Genomic DNA, 20,062 nt, shown 5'->3' with positions numbered 1-20,062 from the left:
GTGAATAGTAAATGCTAAAAAAAACTCTATAAAGTGTATAGAGAATGAATTGTTATTATGCACTTTACACATATTACTATATTATTATCATTAAATGAAGGAATATAGAAAGTGTTTTTTACACTATTTTCATCTTTCTTACGAGCCACCTCATTTCTTATTTTGTACCTAAATTTGTTAACCCAAAATATTGTCTTCCGTTTTGGAAGTTCAACATTTATAAAAGACATAAACCTGTTATGGGGGTAGGAAGATATGAATATGTCTCAATAACTCCTTCATGAATTTAAAATTTATTTGAAAATATGGAGTCCGGGAAAACAATTACTCAATTTCTGAAATCGTGTGGGAGATTGTTCGAAATAAATAGATTTTCAACTTTTCCTAACTTATAGACTTTGTTCTTTCTTTCTTAATCTTATTTAGTTGAGTATCTGAAATCGGGGAAAAAAGGTCTTGATAGGGACACATTTTAATGTTTTCCCCTAATATTGAACACTAGAAGACACCATACACCAATTTGTGGCTAATTTACAACATTTGTGAACCCCGCTTTCACTGGCTTTTCCTGCCTTGGAGACCCTCCTAAATCCGGATCACTGCTAAATGTAGGCCTACCCCCTAGTATCTATGATATTTCAAGATATTTTATAACCCCCTTTTATAATTTCTCACGATGATTCCAAACAGAAAGATAGAAAAAACACCCCCTATTAAAATTTTGACAGGAGTCCAAAGAGCGAGAGAGAAATACACCCCCTTTTTAAAGAAATCTCCGGATGAAAAGTCAAATACACCCCCTTTTTTTTACAATTCTCGGGCCGGACTTTGTCGCGCGAAAAGTACCCCTTTCAAGAGCAGAGATTTGGGGAACACGAATGCGGTTCCTCAGACCCCGAAGTAAGGGAGTCGGGCATTTTAGCCAAAAGACATTATCTGATCGATGTACTTGGTCTAAAATCATATTTTGTATTATTTTTTTAATAAATAATAAATTAAAGGCAACTTATAAACACATCATTTAGAACAGGCCTTCTCAACTGGCGACACGCGCGCCACTTGTGGCGCTTCTGGTCAGTCGGAGTGGCGCGCGACTGTTGCCAAAAAAAGAAAGAAAGAAGATATATATTTTAGAATTAAATACTCAGCTAAATCAAGAAGTTGCATTCGAATTTGAGCCCAAAATGCTTGCTTAACAAACAGGAAGAAAGGGGGTGTTTATCGTTTTTTACCATTTTATACGACTCTAAACCTAATCTCTGAACAACAGTTAGCTTACTATGGGCTACTAATTTTAACATTGCCAATCTCTGGAAACATCTTGTTTTTGTTTGTTTGATTTTCACTTTATTTTGACATTTCCAGTGTTTATTGCTCCCCCAAAACTGCATATAAATTCAACTCCAGTGTAATTGTACCCAGGAATTGTACTAATTTTCTCACATCAATAGAAATTAGGCTTGATTATATTGTGGAATGAAATGGTGTTAAAAATGCCCCATTTGGGCCTTTAGAAAGCCCTAAATCTACCAGCTTCAGAGGTCTCCGCCCCTCGACCCCATCCGTTTTCGGCTCGGTCGCTACGCTCCCTCGCAGCACAGTCGAACATACAGGGTGGCACTTCAACTGCAAATTCTTTTCGTTTTGTCACTTCTAATAAACTAGTTGAGAAGGCGTGATTTAGAACATAATGCAATGTAAACTATGAATACATCTTCCATATTTCAAGTTAAGCCTAAAGGAAACGACAACAGAGAGAAGGAGAAAAGAAAGAGAATGCCTAACGCATATGCATGTGAAGAAAGTGATCTAGGATGTGCCTGGAGAGTAAGAGAATGGAAGGAAGAAATGAGGAACGATATGGCAGTGGCGGATCCAGGGGGGGGGGGCCACAAAAATGTATAAAAACACGTTAATTTTACCTTTTTTAGGAGATGCCCCCCAGCCCTAAAAAATCAATTCCGCGATAACATTCGTGTATCGTACGCACGATCACAGGTCTTTTTTTTCTTTCTGTTTTTTCTCCCTGTATCACTTTCTCCTTGTTTTTTCTTTTCTCTCATCCGCTTTTTTTTCCTTCTTCTCCCTTTCTCCCCCTCCTTCCCCTTCTCTTCTTTCTTGCACGAGTTCTCCTTTTCCTTTCCCGCGCATCTTTAGTCACTTTTCTTATTTCATAATTCTCGCGCATCTCTCCCTCCTTTTCTTTCGCTTATTCCCAGTCTTTTCTTTTTGTTCGTCATCTTTTCTAGCAGACTTATTTCCTCCTTTTTTCTGAACTTTGCGCACATGGTAACTGTTGCACCCCTTTTTCAAGTTTTGAAAAACGGTAGCTCTGGTATTGAATATATTTGTCATTACTTGACAAAGGCTTAAAGCCGAGAATTCGTATATTTTGCTGATCATCAGTTGTTTTATCATTTCTTTTTCACTTATCTATTACAGGGCGAATTTTGGACGTATATTACCACTATCTAGTGAGAGAAGGTTCATGCTATTCTGTGAATATACGTCAAGAAATTGTGACCTACTAAAATTGTTGTATTAAAAGCATAAAACTTTTCTTCTTCATCATTTTGATTTTGCGTCATCTTATCCCAACACGTGGACTTAATATTATACAAATAACGCACGGCCCAGCGTGCAATAGCGGTGAATTAAACAGGTATTGAGTGACAGGGTGTGTAATATGACTTTTTTTTTTGACCGCCAAAGGGAGGTTAAATTCACGAAGGAAATATGATCAATAGGGAAAATATTACTACTCCCTTTCTGTCCAAAAATGTTAAATTGCACACCTTACCAGTCAATACCTTCGCTATTAAAGTGGACTGGATTATTCGTTATTATATTCTGTTATATACCTCACTTAAGAAATCCAGCCATCTGATTGGTCGAATTGCATTCATAAACTTCAACTGTTCCTGTAAAATTCTCGGTAACCATGCATAAAACATTTCAATATTTTTAATAACCATGGTTATTAAAAAAAGTTGGTCAGCCTCCATGGTTACCCCATAGGTTTACATGTTAAAAAATGGTTTGAGCGATGGAGGATGCCGTATGTGTGCGAAGGATTGGTCGGTAATTTCAATACAATTGAATCTCGATCGATCTTACCGACAATTTTATCTTGCATTGTTGACATGAAGACGAAAATAAACTTCCAAAAACAAAAAAACAACATCTGCCGATAGATCTTGATCTAAGTTCGTGCCAATATGCATTGCAAAAGTAAAAGAAGAGTCCGTATATGGAGCTTTTGCGAAGCATTCATCACACGCGAAGCCGGTTTCAATCCATTTTAATGTATATATTGGAGAAAACTGCCATGCATGTTAACGGCGGGCCATAGCCGAGTGGTCTAAGCGTTGGTTTTAGGTACACCTCTTGTTGTACGCAAGGGTTCGAATCCCGTCTTCGACGAAATGATAAATATTTTTAATTTTTCATTTTTTAGTCTATTTTTTTTCGGCATATAAAAGTATTAATGACTGCTTTAATATTCGAGAAATAGTTGTTTTCATACGCTCTCGGGAAGGTTACAATTGGGCTATTCCCCTCGGCAAGCCTCGGGGAATAGCACAATTCTAACCTTCCCTTGAGCGTAATAAAACAACTATTTCTCTCAAAGCAGTCATTAATACTATATTGTATACACAACAAAATGAAGTTTCGGTTAAAATAAAGGAGCGCCGATTTAACCCCCACCCCCAAATACTAAATATGTCCTTCCATAATTTCTGAAACGCTGTAGTTTAAAACACCAAACCGGCACCAAACAATTGAAAAAATCTCATCAGAACTTTCAAAAAGCGTATACTCGGATTTAATCAGAGTATGATTCTCTACCACATACCTGCTCTGTATGGTAGACTCGATCATATTCATGTGCCTAATGGCGGACATTAATATAGGATTTTCCGGCCAAATTCGCGAATTTGTCATTTAAATTAATTTTTCTTGCGTTCAAATTCGACGGTTTTAGTGGTGTCAGATATATCTTGGGTTTATATTCCTTTTCTAGTTTTCAAATCTTTGAGGTTTTCGTTAGAATCTATGTATGTTTCATTCAAATTAATGAATAATGTGCTTCTTTCGCTAGTTGGTCATTCGATTTGGCGCAACACGATTTCTGACATCGCAAAGGTGTACTTTTAGCATTCAAATTAGCACTTTGTGCACTCAAATTGATGGTCAATATACATTTCTCGTTTATTACACACCTTTTATAGCTCATTCTTTTTCTTTCAAGATTGTTTTTTCCATTTGTATTTCATTATATTTTATTTTCTTGCATTTATACACTTTATATACTTTTAGATTTATCTGATATTCATCATCCTTTAATCATCTACAAACTTGATGGTCTCAATATTTTTGTAAATTTTCATGTAAGGAAGTTGTTTGTCTTGACGTGTTTCATCATAAATTCATCCCAATTTCATTATGGAGGAAGGGTACAATATTGTGACTGGGGTAGGTATTTTTGTATCCCCACTTTTCCGGGGTATATGAACATGTCCGTGCAGAAATGCCATATCCCTTGATTTCGCCCCTTCTTTACCTAATGTCTGACTACACCCATATGCATCGTCTCAAAAATAAAAAATGGAATAACAAAAAAGACCTTAATGGCAAATCATGCATTTAATTGCATTTTTTAATACAAGTACAAACGTGTGTTGCATTTCTTCGCCCCAACATTCCTATCTTGAATAATCATAATTCGAATACGAATGACAGGCGTTAATTTGAATGATAAAAATGACGCCTCGACAAGTGACGATTATTTTGAATGCTAGTTGAGCAGTTTATAAATTGAATGACAGATCTATGAAATCCTTCGACCAAAATCCTAAATTGAATACCTAAACGGGAAAATTGAATGATAATTGGCATGACAAAGCCGATCTGCGCTAACTTAAATGCAAAGTAAATGAATTCGAATGACAAACTCGCGAATTTCGCCGGGAAATCCTATATTATCATACTAGATGCATCAAATCACCTCTTCACTATTCCTCATCTTTCTCATTCCACGTACATACACACACTCTATTGTGTCTCTTCCCTATTGTGATAATGATGATGATAAAAGATAATGATAATTATAATAATATTTTTCATATTAACGATTATTATTATTACCCTTCTCAAAGCCCACCTTTTTAATCAGTTATAGTATACTGGAGGTGCACACAAGTAGTTCATTCATTCAACTCAATTGTATTGTATTAGTAATATATATATATTTTGCTTTTAAGGTATTGAACATGTTGAATAATTAAACTAAGTTAGACAGTACCATCTGTGCGCTTAGAAACGTCTGTATAAAGCGCCCTATAAATGTGATTATTATTATCATTATCATTATTATCATATTGATGATGATGATGATGATGCTGATAAGTGCTACACCAATAAACCACAGTAGGTCTAAAACGTGAAGGGTAATCTGGCAATGGTTTTATGTATCAACGGAATTGTATTTGAAACATGTGCAGACTATATTAATGTTTAAGTCTCCGGATAGGAGAGATGGATCAAAATTAAATTGTTTATAACTCACATCATCAGAATCAAGGAAGATGAACGCGCAAACGAATTGTGTTTTCTATGCGTTATGTGTTCTAACACACTTCCTGTATACCGAGACTGTGTCCGGACAGGTTGTGATTTAAAAGAGCACTTTGAAGAAGTTTACAATCAATATTTCGTTAATCTTAGGCATAAGTTAGAAAATATTGTAAAGGACAAATATTCATAATGGTTAATGCTATTTGATGAGCATTTTTCGATCTGTAGGCAAAAGAGAAGGATTTGTGCTTTTTAAGTGTCCATACATCAACTCCCATCACATGTCACTTTAATAATTTAAATAAAATAACACCCCGAGAAAAACTATATACCAGAAGTAATATATTTCATGGTCAGAGCACATCGGGCACAAATATTTTACCATCTTCTTCGACTGGTATTCATTAATTGATCTATTTATCTTTTTAGTAAATATGACGAAGACATAAGACAGAAGGAGTTTTTAAACTATTATTTCATCATGCACGACGTTCGATATGTACTATAAAACTTTAATAATAGACGTTCTATATAATACGGCACTTCGGAAGATAAGTTTATTTGCTCTTTTCACAAATGACTGAACTGATCATGAATAAAAGGCAACATTGCGATCAGTACAATAGATGAAATTCTTTAATGAAATGATATATATTAAAAAAATCATATACATTATGACATCGCTTTTTTTTTTTCTCAAGACAAATAAAAAGTGAATTCATGAAACTTGAATTGTGAAATTCTTTAGCAAATGCATGAAAATTGTAATATTCTATATGGAATATGCAAGACAATAAAAAGGAAAACATGACAATTCCTAACAGACTGGATTAGAAAGGTTCAGTTAGAAGAACGAATACACATCATCAGTAAAAGAGTTTTGATTAATTAGAACAATTCCAATTCATCCAATCGATGAATTTGGTATTAAACTCGGATATGTATTCGATTCGGATCAAACGCATTACAAGGATCTTAATCCAGAAAAGGAAAAAAGGGATAGACTTTAGACAGCACAATTTTGAATGAAGGGAGGACGGAGGAGATGAAACATCATGCACAACCTTTCTTGTTCGGTAAAACTGAAAAGGTCCTTAATTATGTAATAACTGAAAACCTTTTCAGATGCGCCTTTCCAACTCGCTCAATAAAAAATTGTCCCTTCCGTATAGGAGGACATTTCTTGAATGCCAGAGCGCCTTGTCAGAGTAGCTTGGCTTATGCCGGAGTAACAATGAATAGTATCGCACGGTAATATTAAGCACTATATAAATGTTACTTTTATTATTCATAAGTATTATTATTATGTAGACCAAAAATAGGTCTATATAATTTGTTTGTGGCATAACAATCCAATGAAACGAGGTCTTGCTCTGCTGAATCCTGCCGTTTTAGAAGAGAATTGTGAAAAGAAAAAAGAAATCTTGAAGCCTAAGGATTATATGTTATGGTGCTGATTCGTTGGGAAAATTCATTCAAGAGTTAATCTGACCACAATCACAAGTATGAAATCATTTATGATGTACTTTGGCGGATGGTCTAAGCTCAAATGCAAATGGATGCTATAAGACTAAGAGCTAACAGTAACATGTGGACCCAGTCCCAGAGCTATCATCTTGAAACGAGATCCAAACCATTGGATAAGAAACAAAATCATTTGATGATACAGTAAATCTGCATCATATATTTTTTCTGAAATACAAATTAAAAAATAACAATTGACATGTGAAGTACTCAATAACGTTCAATCTGAAAATGAATACCAGAGTAACTCCACAAAATAGTCGACCTAAAACTGTACATCTTACAGTTCTTCGGACAACCTCAGTGCCTTAAGACTGAAACAAGTAACTTCAACAGACGTATTTATCCTGTTTTCAACTCCATCACAAAAGATGAACCAGCATTATGTGTAATGTATAGTAAGACACGAAGCCATCATCCCGACTTGAAAAGAAGCACCGCCACTTGTCCGAGGTAGAAGTAGATGAAATGCTTGGTCTCGTGCGTCACGTAGCTGCCGAAGTTGCGGCCGACGATGCAATGCCAGGTCGGGTTGTACTTCTTGTCGAACTCCTTCTTGATGTAGGCGGCGATGTCCTTCTCGATGTTGAACTTCTCGAGGGCTTGGGTGGCGCAGTCCACTGCGTCCTGCTGCATGTCCTCGGGCATGTCAGCATTCTTGATCACGGCTTTGCGCTCAGACATGATGACAGTCAATATCAGGCTGATCGTAGAGACCAAGAGAAAAGAAAAGAACAAATGATAATCAAGGATATTTTCCGGTCGGACGATATTTTGTTTTCTTTCTGCAATCTGATCTAATAATCGTGGGATTAACTTCATCAAGTCCACTTGTTACATCGTTCAAGATTAAAAGACAATTTATATAAGTCCAAACGAAAGTATGAGTATTAAGAGAACTGGGGGCGTTCACAAAGATCCTAAGTTGGACTTAACAATTATGGAAAGCCATTAGCATCTTTAAAAACAATTTGTAAAAGTTATTTCAAAAGGCATAAAATGTTGATTCAAATTATTCATTTCATCATGGAGATTTCATGTTCTTGACGTGGAATTTAAGAAAAGTCTAAAATACTTTTTGTTTTTGGAAATATTTAATTTTAAGGCTACAATTCATGGCTCTCCATATTTTTAAGTCAACTTAGTGTTAAGTTCGACTTAGGATCTTTGTGAAACACCCCCAGGTACCGTCACCGCAAATATCCCCCAGAAGCGCTACTTTTACTTCTGATATGTGCCCCTTTTTCTGTTTGAATCTAGATAAGTGTCCCTTTCCTATTCTTAAACATAAGTGCCTCAATTCAAATCTGATAAGTGCTTGTTTAAGTTACTTTGGACAAGTGCCCATTCTCCTTTCTCACGAGTGCCTTTCCCCATCCGATAAGTGCTGGGTTTTATTTCAAAATGAGTGCACTTATCACAAGGATAAAGAAGATTTTTTAATCTTAGAAACTGCATGGAAATTTCTGTTGGAAAAGGGGAAAAAAGCAGGAGAAAAGAGAAAGCGACAGGATGGAGAAAGAATACATAAGAGGGAGAAGGTAAATAAATGAAACTGAAAGAGAGGTGAATATTTCGAAAAACAAGGCCACCCAAGGAAAAAAAGAAGAAAAAAAATTGTCAAGACACAGACACCACCTTATACCGGGCGTTCTATTCGGGCAGCTGACCCCCCCCCCCCCCCCCAAACAAAAAACAAAAAAATCAACGCCAAGAAGAGAAAAGGAAATGGAAAGAAAGGGAAAAGAAGAATAAATAATATATAAGAAAAAGGGGAAAATCAAGAGGAAAGAGAATTAAGAATATAAGAAAGGAAGTAAAATAACAGTTAGGAGCGAAATTAATTTAAAGATCCATTTGGACCCATTTTGAAATAAACGTTAAATTCTAAAAACAAACAAAATAAACACGAACAGCCGACAGGTTGGTCCAACCTTCAAATAGGACTACCCAGTATTGAAAAGAAAAAGGGGGCTTTTCATAAGTTAAAGGGAACATTTTGAGAAGTACAAACTTGCACTTTTTGAAAATTGGGACGAATGTGCCCCTTCCCCAAGATCGCCTCCTTCGACCATATTATCAATTATCATTGTCCTTTGAAGTGGATAGGTCTAGATCTAGACTAGGTCTAGACCCTATAGTCTAGATCTACTAGTCTAAAAAAATCTAGATCTATATCCTAGATCTAGACTCTAGATCAAATCGACATCTCTAGAAAAGGGGAAACAAATTCAATCTGGAAGTGGAACTGACATCTATTCTAGGTTTACCTCAACAGAGACAGCCAGATCCAGACATGTTTGGACAGTTCTCATATTTTTGTTAAAACTTAAATCATTAATTTTCCTTTTTCGTTAGCGCTTTTAATTAGGTCTAGATCTAGTTTTGTTTTTTAGTTTCGGCGCCATTCATTGACATCAAACTTCAAAGTCAAATAAAAATGGAATCGGCGTGCGCCGATCTCATCCGGGTGTCATCCGCTAGAAATTTAGAATAGATAGACTCTAGACCCCTAGGCCTAATTCAATAGATCTAGAGAGTAGAGTCTAGGCTAGACAGCAATAACCATCTGATTTGGGTCATTTCTTTAATAAAACTGACATTTGTTGTCATTCTGTAATCGGAGGTCTAGTGGAGCCAGACGTAGTCTCAGTGGAACAACCGACGATTAGAGAGACTGAAGTTTTCGGTCTAAGTCTAGGCCTAAACCCCCTACCGTTACTTTTCGGGTCTCATGCCTTGGTTGTGATTAAACTCTAACAAATAAATAAGACCAAGGTTTATTAAACCAACTAACTTTAGATCTACCGTCTAACAAAAGTCAGATCATTATCTAGCAGCATGAGATTGAAGGTTTGCACCAAAGGTTTACACCCTAAAGTTTTAGTTTTCTTAGTCGAGTCGCGCGGTTGAGTCTCAGCTAGTCATGAACTAAGCAGTAAGCTGTTGGCGTTGCTTATTTATGCTCACCTTTAACCTTATGGACAATGATAAGCTCTGAGCTAAGATGACTGTAGATTGCAAAAACCTCACTGCCTGGTCCTTTGAACTGATCTTTGTAAAAAGTTGTAAAATCAACGAATCTTTGAAATTCTATTTGCTGTTGTCTAGAGTCAAGTCTAGGATACGGTACCTGTTCCTCATGCATCCAATTCCAAGTTACGAATCAGCTCAGCATAGTTAAATACGTTATACATAGTACATGCGCTATGCATACATTGCGCGCATTTTGAGAATTTATTATGCATATGTGCGCAGGATTATATGCGCGTTTTCGTAGCTTTTAACAGTAGCTTTTAACAGTCAAAAGGTTGACAAACTTTTCGTCAGGTTTGACGTCACAAAGCGTCGCATATTTCGTCACAAAAGCAAGTGCGCGTAACAATGGCTTTGACGTCACAATACCCAGTGTTTGTCAATATTGGGTGATTTCAAGTTCGGTGTCGAAAGCAGATATTGGTGTTGCGAAAAACCAACACCAACACCGAACTTGAAATCACTTATTGAACACGAAAGTTATAAACTCCTTTAGAAAAATCATCCTAAAAGCCCTATAGAAATTTTAATAGAATAGCCTTGTGCGTGCGTCACCTAATTAAAAATGCGAGCGTGACAGTGATGTATTACATAATCCAAATATGATGGGTATGGTACATATGATATTGAAATTGCAATTGAGTTGATTTTTTCGAAAAGAGTTGCGAACATGTTTTTGGCATCTTATAATCAATTTGCGACATGCTCTTTGCATTAGTAATACATGTAGTAAAATACCTTTATCACAAATTGACCCTTCTGTGACATTTTTAACATCTATCTTGACATTGTGTGATTGTTATCAATGACATTTACGCATTGCGATATTGCATCCATGTTAAATTCACCTTTAAAAAATAATATTAGAAATAATAACTGAATATTTTCATCTCTAAGACGTGAAGAGAATTCCGATCTGTATCAGGATCTGTATGATGATGTGAAAGAGCGCCATCTAGCCATTCGAAGTATGCCTGCAAAACCAAGGTGAAAGTCGGATATGTTACAGCTTCCTGGTGATTCGCTAACTAAACAATAGTTACTATTATTTCTTCCTTAATAATTTAGAATGCTTGTTTGTTACAGTTCTAGTATAATCATGAAGCTCGGTTACTAGATCAGTTTTTATGGATAGGTCGAAATTAATCAATTAGCCTACGAGAAATGTTATACTGAACTTCATTCGAATTATGATCATAAGCAAAGACAATGCAGAGCAAACATCTATTGGCATGAAGTTGAAGAGCGCCATCCCTCAACCTGTCTTTCATATCCTTGAAAACAAAACAAAAGCACAAAGCGTGCAGTTCTAGAAAACACAATTTTGACGTTTCAAAGTAACACATTTCTTGTTTTATAGTGATTTTTAATTATTTTTTTTCCGTTTACATTTTACAAAATATTCGAATATAATATGACATTGGTATGAATGAAGAGCAAAGTATGCAGAAAAGGAAGACACATGGGAATAAAAAAAAAAAAAAGATGCTGAGAATACATGATAATGGAGTGGATACAAGGAATAGTGAGAGATATGAGATTGGGATTGAGAAGAAGAAAGAAACAGGGGGAACAATGATGATAATAATGAGAAGGAGGAGGTAGAAAGGAAGACAATTGAAAAAAGATATGAAGTTGCCGTGTGATGAAAATAAATCGACTGCTAAAAAATGATAATAGCGTGATAGTGAAGGATAAGAAGGACGATATAATCATAATTATTTATAAATGACAATTCTCTCTTTCTCTCTTTCTCTCTCTATCTCTCCCTCTCTCCCTCTCTATAAATATATACATATGATTAACAATATGAAAGACTACATGAATGGTGACATCAAAAGAGATATGAGGGAACTAAATCTGACAGCGTTTCAAACATGGAATAGAGGAGAGTGGAGACGACAAGTTTGGGTCACCTGCTAAGGGAGATGGTCCATGGAATACATTGTAGTAGTAGTAGTAGTAGTAGTAGTAGTAGATGATATCAACAGAAGATAGATAATTAGACCGACGACGGTTATTACGAGATGTCCATATGGTTGTCTTAGGTCCTTCGTTATTTTATATTTCATGTGCTTCAATATATACATGTATAGTTGATCTCAAATGAGGTGGCAACGATTTATTCACTGCTCAGCCACACAGAGTTCTGACGACGATCTTTGTGAATTGAAGCTTCATGAAATGAATGATGATTATGGTGGTGATGATAGTAAAAATATTATCAATAATGATGATGAATATAATAATAATAATAATATTAACAATAATGACGATAATAATAACAAAAATAATAATGATGATAATGGTAATAATTATTATAATAATGATAATAATAATGATAATAGCATTGATGATAATGATAATAGTGGCTTCTCATTTGGTGTCCAAATAACGAAAGCCCTATATCTAAACCCTGCTTCCCCATAATGTTCGTTTAAATAACTAAACAAAAATATAAAGCCTCAATGAGAGTCAAAAATATCTTTTTTCCAACCCATAGCTAACCGAGGGAGACAATGATGACAGTCATGATTATTATTTATATAGGCCTAATATCATAGGCCTGCCATGGTTCATGGCTTGCCTTCTTTTGAAGAACTTAAAAAAATCATGATTGTTTTGGAAGTCTTGTAAAGACGCGAATCAATGTCTAAAACGTTGGCTCTGGAGAGGTGCCAACTGAGTTTGTATGGTGAAGGTATTTATAGTTTTATAACACAGATCGATATGGGTTTATATCATTGTCGTATATAAATCCCAATGCATGCTAGAGCACCCTTTTCTGCATGTAAAGTCCCAAGATACAATGGACTGAATTGAGCAGCGCATCGAATTTGCATACCGTCGACTGAAGCCATTCTTTGCCATACACGTCTGATGGGGGTCCCTTTGTGTTCCCCACAATAATCGGGGCTGATTTGGCCCCCGAGGGGTGAAGAAATCCCTCCCCTTCCAATTCAAACTCTGAATAGAGGGGCAATTAGGCATTAAGACCTCACCTTCAAATAATGCTTATCTACTTTTCCACTGATATATGTATAGGATAATCTTCTCCCAAATCTGAGGCTGGAAATAAAAAATGATAGCATTCACAAACAAGTTATACATGTATGTCAACTCATTTTGAATATATTGAAACGTGAACGAAACAGAATAACTAACATGAAAAACTTGTTGCATGTATTAATCATGGAACACGAATTGAAAGTGTATCACTGTTATAAACGGATACTGATTGTTTTAATGGTTCGAACAAACTTTAGTGTATTCCACGGCATGTAATTTGACACGACGAAAGACATTCTGTCTTTGAATGCAATCATACTTTTGCTGATTGAAAATGCGCCAAAGTCTTTTATCTTGCATTGGTTAAACTGGCAATGCGGAACAAAACCTCTTTCCATTTGAATAGTACGTGCATGGAAAGACCAAAAGCAAAGAGGGGAAAAAAGTTTGAATGACTCCACCAAAAAAGTTCAAGGTTCTCGTTGAGCCCCGCTCGCGTTCCGCTACACTACGCTTAGCTGCCAATCTTTCTCGGAGAATGGGCTCCGTTGTTGACTCGTGCATTCAAAGGTTGATATCTCACCGTAGCTTTACAAAGGCCAGTTGTCACGGGCGGGCAAGCTGATAATGACTTGCCGTGTATCGGGATTTAGCTCCGCTAATAGCACTTTGATTGCATTGAGATAGAGATAATGCCTTGTCTATACAACCTAAGGTTTGAGTGGCATCACCCGGAACAGTACTAGAAGACGAACGCGTCGACCAGGTACAATCATCTTTACAGTCAGTCATCGAAATTGAAGCGTCTCGTTCAAATGATTCAATTTCGCTTCAGATCGGCGGTTCGGCCGCGCCGGAAATTTTCGATCGTGAGCAAGTAGTAGCGAGTTTCTGCTTTTCTTGAGCCCCGCCTTGGCCGGCCGATGCGATGTCAGCTTACTCGTACGGACGTGGGGCGGCTAGTCAGTTTACTGGAGGTGGAGGGAGAGGACAAGTTTCTTATCCAACGAACGCTAATCCCGCGGCGGCCCGTCCGTCTAGCGAGCACAGTTACGGAGCCATGGCATACCCGCATATACCTTCCATCAACGAGTCTGCCGAATTCGGGGGAAATTATGCAGCTCCTCTCAATTCTTATCAGAGACAATCGCAGAATCAATCTCAGCGGATGAACTCAAATATTCTTGGAGGAGATAATCGTACTTTTCCAGCTCCGAATATGGAAGCAAGCGCATACAATCGTCACTCAAATACAGCCATGCAATCGGGGTATTCATCGACGGGCGCCTCGACCCCCAATCGACGGTCATCCGTCCCCCCGAATGTCGGCATCAATTCTTTGTCGAATATGCAACGCTCGAATTCGTACTCTGGTTCTTCAACAGACCCTGCATATTCGAATAGAAACTCTGGGATGGCACAATCTTCTTATCCACAACCCAACATGTCTAATCAATCTCAACATTATGGAGAAGGCTTTGCAGGGCCATATGCTTCTCAACACCAGCAGTCAGCCGCTTATAATCGGACAAATTCAATGATGAAATCCAGTGAGATGTGGGATAGAACAAATCAAACGCGATTGGGACAGGCTTCATTTTCTAATCCTCATTCAGTGAACACGCATTTTCCACATAAAACTGCTTCAAACCAGTATCACCACAGTGGGATGCAGTATCCATCTTCTCAAACTCAAAATACCAACACCCAAATGTATGCTGCCAATAATACATCTGGGATGCATTCTTCCGCCGGCTTGAACATGAGTGGTGATGGGACCACATCGTCAGATTTGGGAATTAGAGGGAATCAGTGTGTGAATTCTGGTGCTATGATGGGCCAGGCGTATGGGAACAATCAGGCAATGTACAGCTCTTCCATGGGTGCGAGAATGAGAATGCCAAATCAACGCTCGTCGGTGTCGGGAGGAGGCATGTACAACTCCATGTCGGGTGGAAACCAAGTACCAGGGTCACTGCAAAAACTGAGACATTATGGACCAATGCCAAACTCCAGTTCAGGCTATTCCAGGACTAGTACTAGACCAGGCAATATGCAAACCAATGTTGGTACAGTGAGAAATACTGCAGGCAGTGCTTCGAATACAATGGGGATGCAGGGAGGATGGCAAGCTAATAATAGTGCGTCACAAAGTGGTTATGCCCAATATTCTCAGAATCAAACCAACATGTCTACAAATGTGCCTTTTAATGGACTTCCGCATAACAGCAATATGCAGATACAACAACAACCAATGAGCTACAACAATAACATGGGCATGTCGAACCAACAGCAGCAAACGCCTAAACCGCAGAATTTCTCAGGGTCAGTACAGCCTAGTCCCTCGATGGATAATCTGTCGGCTCCGAGTGGGGTGTATGCACCGAGTGCGCCCAATACTGGCTCTGCGCCGTATCCTTCAACCGCTTGCCCGGAAAAGGTAGATTCTTCCTCGGCTGAATTCCCAAACAACATCTCTGCCGCTGAAACCGAAGCGATGATTCAGCAATTGAACCAGGATCGCATTTTCAGTGCCGAATTAGAGAAGCTTGCCAGACTGTCGCGTAATCCTACAGCCGAAGACTTCATCGCGGACCCCACAGGGGCTACACCTGTGTCTGGTACTGGTGAGCCTGCGAAGTCTTCTTGTGCAGGTTCCAGTACTTTCCAATCTCCCACCAGTATCGATGAGTTATTAGATGGTGGAGGCTGTGTTGCATCTTCAGCAGGTACTGAAAACCCTCAGTGTGTAGTTAACTCTAATGTAAACCTTTCACATGCAAACTCTCATATGCAGTCCCCGAGTACGTCCGTTTCAGGATCTTTCCAATCAGGAAGTGGAGTTGTAGCGAATCAAAGCCAGTCGGACCAAGGGGCTTCTTCTTCCTCAGCACCTCACACGCCGAATAGTACTGCAAACGTGAGCAAGTCTGCTCAGAACAAAGCACGCCTCAAAAGTGACAAAGTTCAAGACTGTGATATAAATCAAGGCAAAGCTGTTGAAGGTAATGAAAATTCTGTGCATCATTTACAGCGAATGACTCAGTCTATCAAGGATACCAGCAAGCAGGATGATTTGATGAAGGTTGCAAATTCTCAGCACGCTGAGTATTTGAGCCACTCTTCAAGCGATAATTATGGGTCACAGAATTGCATCGCTGCTCTTTCAGCTGCCTGCCGTAACATCATTGCCGACATGGACAGCTCCATGCCTAAACAGAATAGTGGGCAGAAAGTTCAGAGTCCACTGGGTGGAAAGAATCCCAAGTTTGATGGGGCATCGGGGTTTGGGTCTAAATCCGATGCTCTTTCGGGTTTTGGAAGTGGTCCCCCTTCAGTAAACAGCATGGGAGATCAATTTGTTGCACCAAGTAGCTGCATGATGACGGCTCCTCCAAACTGTATGCCAATGGATTCTTACGCTGCATTTCCAAACAACTTCAACGGTGCTAACCCCATGCCAATGCCAGACTTTCAAGGGAAATACCATGATTTTTTAGAGCAGAGTCTACCGATGCAGATGTCTGGTAGGAGAATGGAGGAGAAACCACGAAAGGGGCGTAGGAGGAGAAAGTCTGACGAGTTCTCCACCGAACAGCTCATCTCGTGCAGCATGAATCCTGTCAAACCAAAGCGAAAGTACCGCAAGAGATCAACTCAGAATCCGCCCAGTGTAGAATCCATGGAAGGTCCACTTTCTGTTGACAATGTTGTGTTCACACCACTCAGCGAGAATGGTTCCCATCAAGCTGACGACATGGGATATCGTTCTGCCACCCAAACGCCAAATTCTGCTCCCAACTCATGGGGAATGGATGTGAAAATGTCGTGTTCAGACTCCATAAGTATGGCAATGTCAATAGCGGATGGAAATCAAATCGAGCATGTTTCGCAAGATTTGTTGGACAGCGTGTTTTCTCCTGATACAACAATGTCGAGTACTACTAATCAAGATATGCCAGAATCTGGAAATTGTGTTCCGCAAGGTTCGTCCCCCATCATGCATCATAACCAATCCCCCCTCGGTCCCCCGCATCTCAACAACAATCATCCTCTAAGTGCGGATCATAAACACAACATGTTTCCACCGCAGTCTAACAATACCGTATCTTCCACCGGAGAAGCAAATTGTCAGTTTATCTCGACGTCCACCCACGCTGTAAATGGTAATGTGAAACACAAAGATGTCGAGGAGGCACATCCTCTTGAAATCCTGCAAGCTCAGATAAAAATCCAGCGAAAACAGTTCAATTTGGGAGAAACGCAACAATCGCAAGCAGCAAAAAACAATGAGAAAAATAGCAAGGTTGAAAACGCTTTGCCTAGTGATCTGGAGATGGATAATTTGTTATCAAGCGAGGAAACTGCATGGTATCTTTCAGAGGATCAACCTAAAGACCAAGTAGGAGGAGGAGGAGGATTATGGGAAGATCTGTGCCCAAAAGGTCAGACAAACACTTCCTCTAAACCTTTGCTTTTGGCTATGCAGTCATGATTGTTTTATTCGCTGAGCTTCTGTTTTGCCACCTCATTCTCTAACATTCCATTGAAGTTCTTCACCAAAGTTGGATTGTTTTGTTTGTTCAAGTTATTTTGCATGCAGCTTCAAAGTTCAACTAACTGACTATGCTTCATCATGCTTTTTCTGTGTTCAAAATCATATATGTGCAGCCCTTTGTTTGTTCTTACTTCCAAGTACATTGTGCGGATATTAATGTTGCATCCATTTAAAATGCTGTGGGATAGCTTGGAAAAAAGACACCGGACTTCATGGATTGTACTCGGACTAATCATACTTCTCCAACACTTCTTTCAGTACTATTTTGTTTAATTAAAAATAGTTTGGAATATTGTTTAATTTATTGACATGTTAGTGACAAGATTGGTCCCTTTCTTGTCATTTTATCACAAAATGGTTAATAAAGGCATGGCATAGTTTTGGGAAGAATGATGACCACTTTCAAAATTCAGAGAAGAGTTTCCCTAAAAGTGCAGACAAAAGTCGACCTGTTCATTAGGCCGAGGTGAACAGAGGCATTTTTTTGAAAACGAGGAATCTGCTTTCCATGATAATGTGTTAGATCATTGACTTATCAGATGTTCCAACTAAATGAGTTGAAATTGTGTGTGTGACAAAATAATTACATGTATTTCAATAAAAATTGAAATACTAAAATGTGAGTTAATGCAACACTACCCCTGCATACAAAAGCAATGTATTTTTTAATTTGTAAAATAATGTATAAAGTATCAAAAGAAAGGACATACCCGGTACATGTAATTCAGTGAATGAGTTTAAAACCAAAAAAAAGCCAAGTTCTTTGTCTTTGTCATGCTGCATTAGCATGTAAAACAAGTAGGCTTACCGTTCAATCTAATCCCATGCCTTAGATGTAGACCACTAGACCAGTCTAAAATTAAGTTGCAGAGTAATGTTTGAGCCTGTATCTTATCTTTCATAATTCATTTGTCCCCCCTCCCCCTTGCCCTATGATGGTGCAGATGCCTTTTCAGGGTCAAACATTAATTTCTTGTTTTAAACCAACCATGCCACCTTTCAACCACATAATTGCTGATCCAGTACATTGCTGTGGGGAGCATAGACAGTTCAAACCACAAATACCAACAAAAAAGAAGGATTATTCCATATAAATATATATATACCAGTAAAGGAAAGAAATAGCTGGCTCACCGGGATAGCATTCCTTTCCTATGACTATTCATTTTCAAGACCTTATCCTGCTTTACCCTAAAAAAATTATTCCTTCCACCATATTTCATAAAAAGATAAAAAGGGCTTCAAGAGTTTAAAAAAATGATCTGTGGGTCAGTTGAGTTTTGGATGAATTTCATTTATGTACCGTAGATAGATTCAGTCTTGAACTTACAGTAAACAACTAAATAATTCATACCCCTTGTAAATTTGTATTTTTGTTTTTTGTAATCTAAGAATGAAAGGTGGACTGGTTGAATAAGGGCCTTTGTTGAATACTTTTAAGTTGTAAGCTTTAATATGTCACATTCTCAAGAAACACACATGTAAATCAAGAAAAAGAAATTTTGCACATAATTAAAAATTACAAAAGGGTAATTTATTTGTTAAATAAACATGTGATATGGTTCAAAAAGACATACAACACTTCAGCTTCTTGTTTTTAAATTTAAATGTCAGCAATGTAGGTTGTCCAAGGAGAGATTTATGACCTGAATGTCTTACATTGTGGAGTCGAAATTTGTGATTGTTAAAATATATACATGGTTAGACATTGATCAATGATCGTGTTTATGAAGCAGTATTACAGTTAAAGTTTATGAACATCTTCTGTGCATGTTGTGCACTTGCATTGTACAAGTTTTGAAGTCAATCTTCAGAATTTAAGATAAAGTACACACTATACATGTGTTAAAGGGCAATCTAAGGCCGTTTGTATGAAAGCAGAAATCTAAGATAAACAGAATGGCAAAAGTTTGAAATAAATCAGACCAATAATAAGAAAGTTATGAATGTTTGAAATATGAGATCACCTACATGTATTAGAGTATGCGAATCTCAAATTGGCATTTTGGTCAGTGGATTGTGGTATTCTCAGATAACTCTCCCATTTGTGGTGTACAAAAGTATCATTAATTTCTGTATTTCTCATTTTTTTTGGCACTACTCAAAATATATTTTGGATAGCATATTATCATACTGTAAATCCTCTAAAGAGAAAAAAATCCTCCCGAGTCAAACATTTTTGAAAAATTGAAATGTTAGTAATTTTATGTGTTGGAACAAATGGTAAAGTTGTCTGCCTCTCCATCACAGAAACATTACCGATTCAGCCAATTTGAAGAGCATGTAGGTTTTTGAAAACTTTCAAAAAATCATAACTTTCTCATTTTTTCCGTCAGATTCCATTCAAAGTTTCACCAG

General features: G+C 37.7%; 1 protein-coding gene across 1 annotated transcript; it reads right to left on the bottom strand.

Annotated features, from left to right (window-relative positions):
* Positions 1–7,498: 7,498 nt before the first annotated feature.
* On the bottom strand, positions 7,499–7,800 carry LOC115926537 (dynein light chain LC6, flagellar outer arm). Its single transcript, XM_030991330.1, has one exon. It carries the CDS (start codon positions 7,783–7,785, stop codon positions 7,516–7,518), a length of 270 nt encoding a protein of 89 aa, XP_030847190.1. The 5' UTR covers positions 7,786–7,800; the 3' UTR covers positions 7,499–7,515.
* Positions 7,801–20,062: the final 12,262 nt, after the last annotated feature.

Source organism: Strongylocentrotus purpuratus, unplaced genomic scaffold (genome assembly GCF_000002235.5).
Source record: "Strongylocentrotus purpuratus isolate Spur 01 unplaced genomic scaffold, Spur_5.0 spur5_scaffold_2, whole genome shotgun sequence".
NCBI classification, from domain to species: domain Eukaryota; kingdom Metazoa; phylum Echinodermata; class Echinoidea; order Camarodonta; family Strongylocentrotidae; genus Strongylocentrotus; species Strongylocentrotus purpuratus.
This window is presented reverse-complemented; position numbering and strand designations above follow the sequence as displayed.